This window comes from Fulmarus glacialis, unplaced genomic scaffold (genome assembly GCF_000690835.1).
Source record: "Fulmarus glacialis isolate BGI_N327 unplaced genomic scaffold, ASM69083v1 scaffold12869, whole genome shotgun sequence".
NCBI lineage: Eukaryota > Metazoa > Chordata > Aves > Procellariiformes > Procellariidae > Fulmarus > Fulmarus glacialis.
Genome location: NW_009235261.1, coordinates 278 through 6,476, shown reverse-complemented (window position 1 = coordinate 6,476; position 6,199 = coordinate 278). Strand labels below are relative to the sequence as shown.

General features: G+C 41.5%; 1 protein-coding gene across 1 annotated transcript; it reads right to left on the bottom strand.

The window, feature by feature from the left end:
* Nucleotides 1-240: 240 nt before the first annotated feature.
* On the bottom strand, nt 241-5,909 carry YIPF1 (Yip1 domain family, member 1; the record flags this gene model as incomplete). The annotated part of the gene is made up of 8 exons (XM_009585965.1): nt 241-299; nt 1,317-1,411; nt 2,437-2,619; nt 3,259-3,425; nt 4,505-4,621; nt 4,749-4,836; nt 4,947-5,027; nt 5,708-5,909. Coding segments are annotated over 7 exons (928 nt in total), but the record flags the coding sequence as incomplete, so codon positions are not given.
* Nucleotides 5,910-6,199: the final 290 nt, after the last annotated feature.

Genomic DNA, 6,199 nt, shown 5'->3' with positions numbered 1-6,199 from the left:
AAGTCGGAAATCGCCTTCAGAACACTTTATTCAGAGGCAAAATAACGCGGTGAGTGCAGACAGAATTTAAAACAAGAAAAACTGCTGTACAGGATTGAGATCAACAGTTCACCCTCCTTACAGAACCAGTCAGTCTCCAGTGAGCACAGAGATGTTTAAGTCCAGGGGACATCACTGGGCTTTTTTTTTTTTTTTTTTTAAAACAAAAAACATCCCCCGTTCTTGCACTTCCCATGTTCTTCAATGAAAAAATAATCTAAAATAAAATTACTGTACAGATGGAGAACAGGCATTGTAATCTGAAAGAGACAAATAACCGCTATGAATACTAAAGCTCCTCACAGGCACCAGAGGACACAATAAGGCACATATTTATATCTGAATACCAAAATTCATTACTATCATATTGAATCTTAATAGGCACCTGGGATGAGAAACTGATTTTGCAGGAGGAAAGCTTCTAAAATTGATCTGCATGATTAGATTGTGTCACAGCTGGTAATTTTTTATGATCATTTTTGCTAGGCATACTTGGCCATTATTTTTTTTTTTAATCTAATATAGCTTCTAGTCAGTAAATACTCTGATCTCGACATCCACACTTGTGGCTGGTATACTTGCAGAGGCCTGGCCTCTGCATGTCTATTAGCCTTTTCCTGGACCTGCTCCACATCTCATGTCTCCAACAGAATTCAAATGTCATCTGCTGCTGGCAGCACTCCCAGCTACCAGGAAGCAAAGCCTCAAACCATCCCACACAAGGAATGCAGTCTGTATGGATGGCTCAGGCTCCGAGTCAGCTCTGCTCTGAGAGTACACGGATGTCCCTGTACACAGAGCTGCTGCTCTGAAACGCATTGTCACAAACATCAAGGGGGAAAAAAATCCAACTTACTTTTAACATTAAATGGAAAGGGAAATAGGAGTATAATGGTTTATTGCTTAAGTTTTACTTGCACAGTACAAATTCTAACAAACACTTTTGGACTTTTATAAGGGGTTGAGGGGGGAAAAAAAAAAAAATCTTTGAAAAGACCTATGAGACTGAGTAGATTATTTAAGTGTGTGTTTCTTCGCCAAGGGTAAACCTCAAAGGAAAGAAAGATAACATGTCTTTCTTCCTCAGAGTCTTTTATGTTTTTATGGCTATACTTAAAAATTACAACTGAAAGAAAAGTTAATTAAATGGTATTTATATATAGGTGCCATTTGGCAAAATTGGTCTGTTAAACCCTTTTCCACTCAACTATAGTAATGGGGAAAAGTTTTGAGATGTCTGTGATGATTACAGAAGAAAGTTTAGATTGGATTCTTACCTTATTTACTGACTCTTTGTTATTACTGTTGTTCCATTGTGAGCAGGGATAATAGGTGCAGGAAAATCCAGTTCAGGGGCATCAAAAAAGTATGCCTACATTATTACATAGAATAGAATCATAGAATCATAGAATCAAAGGAGAAAGAAACTGTTTAGAGAGAAACAAACAGTTCTGCCTCATCCCAGCTCTTTCTTTCCACACCCACTGTTAATGTGTTACAAACACAGCATTGAAATGGCAAATTTGGATCTTTTCTGGTTTTACCAGAGTAGAAACAGTCAATTAAAATGGTGCTCTAAACTGTACTTTTAAATATAACAGTTAGCAGCTAAGGCCTTTGAAAAAGACCTGTACTGGAAGGGATTGGATTGCAGAACTTTGTTTGACTGTTTGCTGTTTTAACTGATGAAGCTCCGGGCAGTCTCCAGTGACAGGAGCCCCAGTGAAGTCAGCTGCCAGTCTCCTGCTGACACGAGAGTTGTGTTTTGCTTTCGCCTCCCTGCATGCTGAGCTGCGGGGAACCAAACCTATCTACTCTGGAACTTGGGGTGGAACAGAACTGAAGCCTGGATGATATCATTCTACCTACTGCAGCAAAGAGACAACAAATAATTTAAGTTCTCATCACTATGTATTTCAGTAGCATTAGGGTCTTCTGTTTTCATAACGTTGATATTTTACTAAATTCTAGCAGGTTTATGTTTTCATACATAAAACTCATAAGCACACACTACATATTGAATACTTAATCATTTTAAAGGCCTAACTAAGCATAGTACTCATTGGAATAAGCTGCGACCGGATACAATAAAGATTAACGCTTTGCTGATACTATGATGAATTCCAGATAAATTTAAGACTGTTCTGTGAATGATTTTGTGCTAAAGACATATTCATTATTGAGTTTGTTACTGGCACTGTCAAAGTCAGATTGGCATCAATTTTTGCTATGTTTGAAATAATTAGAACTTTTACTTTGGACGTTTTTCAGAAGTACTATTTCTTCCCTTATTAAAAAAGATTTTCCAGCAAGGAGCAACCCCTCCTTCCCTGCACTGTAACATGTCACCAGTCCCAAGAAATAACAGGTTAGAGAAAAGGAAAGGCAGCGTCATACCAAACAGCCGACAGCCAGCAGGGCATGAAGCAGAACAATGGTCCCCACGGTTGCCAGCGCAATCCTTCGGTTGTCGTCTCGGACAGCAGGCCAAAAGGTCATCACCAAAACAGACCCCGAAAGGCACAGGGAGAACATCACCAGGACCCAGCGCACCACTTTTTGTGGAATGATCCATAAAATCTGTAAAAGGGAGGAAAACGATTGTTAAAGAGACCATGTGAAATGCGGATTCATTTATTTAAGTCATTGTTCTGTGACATTTCATTACCTCCGGCCAATTTGTGCACAAGTTAACTCATGCCTTATCTGATACGTCTTTGTTATTTGAGGAAAGAGTATCAGCAGCGATGAGCTTTACTCCCGGACATGACAAGAGTGTGTCCCCTGAGTTACGGCACTCCCTCCAAGGCCTGTCCCTTGCCAGAGTGGCCCAGGATGGTCCCTGCCAAAGAAACTTGTCCTCAGAGCCATCAGCACTGCCATCCTATGCACTAATGCCTGCACCCTGCTGACACACACATCCCAATTCCTGAAGTTGCCTCAGGCTGCCTGCCAGGCTCGCCAGCAGCACCCCTGCTTGGATTTGCTGCCTCTGGGGAAATGACCTGTCCTGGGCTTTTCCATGACCCACATGACATCTTTACATTAGACAAGCTTAAACAAAAAGCTTTATTCTAGCCAAGCAAAAAGAGCAAATGATTTGCCCGGTCCCAAAGATTTTGACTAATATGAACAATATCATAAGAAATAGCAAATTTTCTAAACCAGGATCTTTTTGCAGGGCATGTAATAGAGGTGCACTCTTTAGGTCATACGTACCGCTGTGGGAATGTAAATGAAGAGGGAGTAGCCATACACACACACTATCTCCAGGAACGAGTAGGAAACAATGTTCATAACTTTACTGTTCCTCCACATCAAGAATCCCCAGAGAGCAAGGGGAACAAGCCAAGCGTATGCATAAATCGTTGTTGCTGCTATGGAGACTGGAAATATGACAAAAGATTTCACATTTTACTTAGAATACCAGTAAGAATCAAATGTAGAAGCGTTTAGCCTGAAAACTAGAAAGCTACCTTTGAAGTTACTTTCAAAATATAAAGTATGAATTATTAACAAACTGAGAACTTTGCATTTACATCCACTTTACACCCACTACTTCGCCAGTACTTCAAGTTAGTCCAAAAGTAAAGACTCCAGAAAGTATTCTCCTGCTATTTTCAATTTCTTTATTACAGCTGTGTACAAAACGCTACCAGTTTCAGTGTGAAAGGAAGAGCAACATAGGAAAGAAAAACTTAGTTAAAAATAGAAATTCAGCTACTAACAGCTACTGAAAAATAAGAACAGAATGCAGACATGCTAAAAAATTTGAAAGGGAACACAGACACGAGTGTCAAATCTGAAACTGTTGAAGTGACTGGGTTCCCAAATGGCAGTGTTCTTCCAAGTACGCTGTGGATTTTGGAAACAAACAGAAGCCATGTTCCTCTGCAGGGACAGCGGTCTCCTTCAAACTACAAGGACAAGTATAGACAATTGGCCTCTCGCTCCGAGTTCTCTGGGGCACGTATCAGTTGAGCATCTTTTGCTTATTTTCGAGTTTGCCAGAAGGTAACAACTTCCAGCCCTCGGTAGGTGATATGAGTAATACTCTAATTCAGTCATTTTCTGTCTGAGGCCTGAAGGCTCCTAGGAGGCCATGGATCCAGAAAGGCACCTAAAAGAGCACCACAATGGTCACTGCTGGGCTTTCACTCTCTGTACAAGGGGGCATTCATTAATTACTCCTGCCTGCTCTACTAAAACCCTGTAACTACTTGCTCCGGAGGAGTAGGGTTCTGCCAGTTACAGCCCACTTCAAGGACTTGTTTCACATCTCTAAAAATTTAAATAAAGCAATCAATCAAAAGACTCTGCTAAATCAAAGCTGTGACCTGCTTTTACATTACTTCACTAGCACATTAAAAAAAAAAACAAACCACAAACAACAACAAAAAAACCCCCAAAAAACCAAACCAAAAAACCCCCACCAAACTCAGGACTGTATTGACTACTTACAAACCTTTTCTGAATTCGGGCACATAGTGGTATGTCGGCTTGCCCAGATGGATGAAGAAGTTAGAGAGATTGCCACTAACAGCAATGGTAAAGACGAGTGTGGCACATATCCAAAAGGGACCTTAAAAGGAAACAAACGGGTTCAATAACGACTCCCCTGCCCTCTGTTTTTTAAGGTTAGCAAGTAAAAGGGAATACAAACTCAAAACATTTAGCACCGAAGAGAACTTCTCACACCTTGTACCTACCGTAAAGGTCAGGATTGCTGCGGATATACAGCCTTACAAAGTTCTTCCCTGGTACTGGGAAAACCGAACCTTTGATTCTGTCCAGGACCTATGAAAACATACAGATTTGTCTGACTGAAGATGCAAACCAGAAAAAACCTCAATATCTGGATAAAGCATAGCTCAGACAATAGTTCTCCTCTGGAGTGGAGTATTAACCTGGTAAGTGTCCACATCGAAGAACGTTTGGTAGTACTCAAATGTCCAGAAAGGGGCACTTTTCTTCTGTCCTGCAAGCAGCTGTATGGGGGGAAAGGCAACATGAAAAACATTACAAGCATGCAATTTATGTATTACTAGTTCATTTACACAATAGTTAAATGACTTCTGTACCCGGATAGAAAACAGGTGGCGCTTACTATTTAATTATTTAACAGTTTCCCTTTCCCCCTTTAATGTTTGTTAGCAGCAGCTAGTCTTATCTCCCTGCAAGCAGAATAGTGGCCTGGGGTTCTAAAGAGCAGCCAGGTGCTCCTTCCACCACATCATTATAACACATGCCTTCATCGGCATCACAAGTTCCCTCGCTGTTGTTGACGGCTGCATTAGCTGAGCCTTCAGACAAGCCCTTCAAAGTTTCCTGCTCTCCTGCCAGAGTCAACAACCCCAGAGTAGAACCGACAGAAACAAACATGGCGCTGGGCTTTCAGCTGCTGCTGTGCTCATCTCCTGTCATATTTGCTTAGCTTAAATCACCACCATTTCAGTTCAATTTCCGAGGCTGCAAACCACAGCAGCTGAAGAGCCAACGCACGTTTGCTTCTGCCAACTCTGCTATCGAGAAAGTAACCTGTGACAGAGAAGAAGCAGAGTTTTAAGTCACCCAGCATGAATCCCCGGTATGCTCTAGAAATTCCTCAGTGTTGTCAGCACCATTTGTATATGTACCGACGGAGGCACTGTAGGTGTAAGAGCATTACCTCTGTTTTATCGGAGTCATCGGTCCCCAGTAATTCATCATCCTCTTCTCTCCCTGGCTCTGGCAGACGGCTGTGCTGATTCTTGGGGATTTCAACTGGCTCGTCGATGCTTATTGTGGTAGCGTCGGGATTTGCTGCAAGCAAATTAGCTGCATCGTCAAATTCTGCAAATAAGTACATTACAAGAGAGGCAATGATCAAGCTACCAAAATTTTTGGTTTTGTGCTCAAAAGACTACATTAAGACCCCTACACAGCCCAAGAAAGGATACATCATTAGTTTAGTCATGTCAAATACGATCTGTTTCTTAAAGCCCAAACTGACATGGATCAAGCTGAACGTTTACTTAGTTAACTTAGTTAACTTCTCTCCTGCTAATCTGCCTTGTGTGATAAACTAGTGCCACCGCAGCCTGCCTTTCCTTCCTGCGATCAGCCCCAATCCGAAAATCAGCAGGTCTCTGCAAGGGCAGAGGGAAGCTGTCTCTCTGAA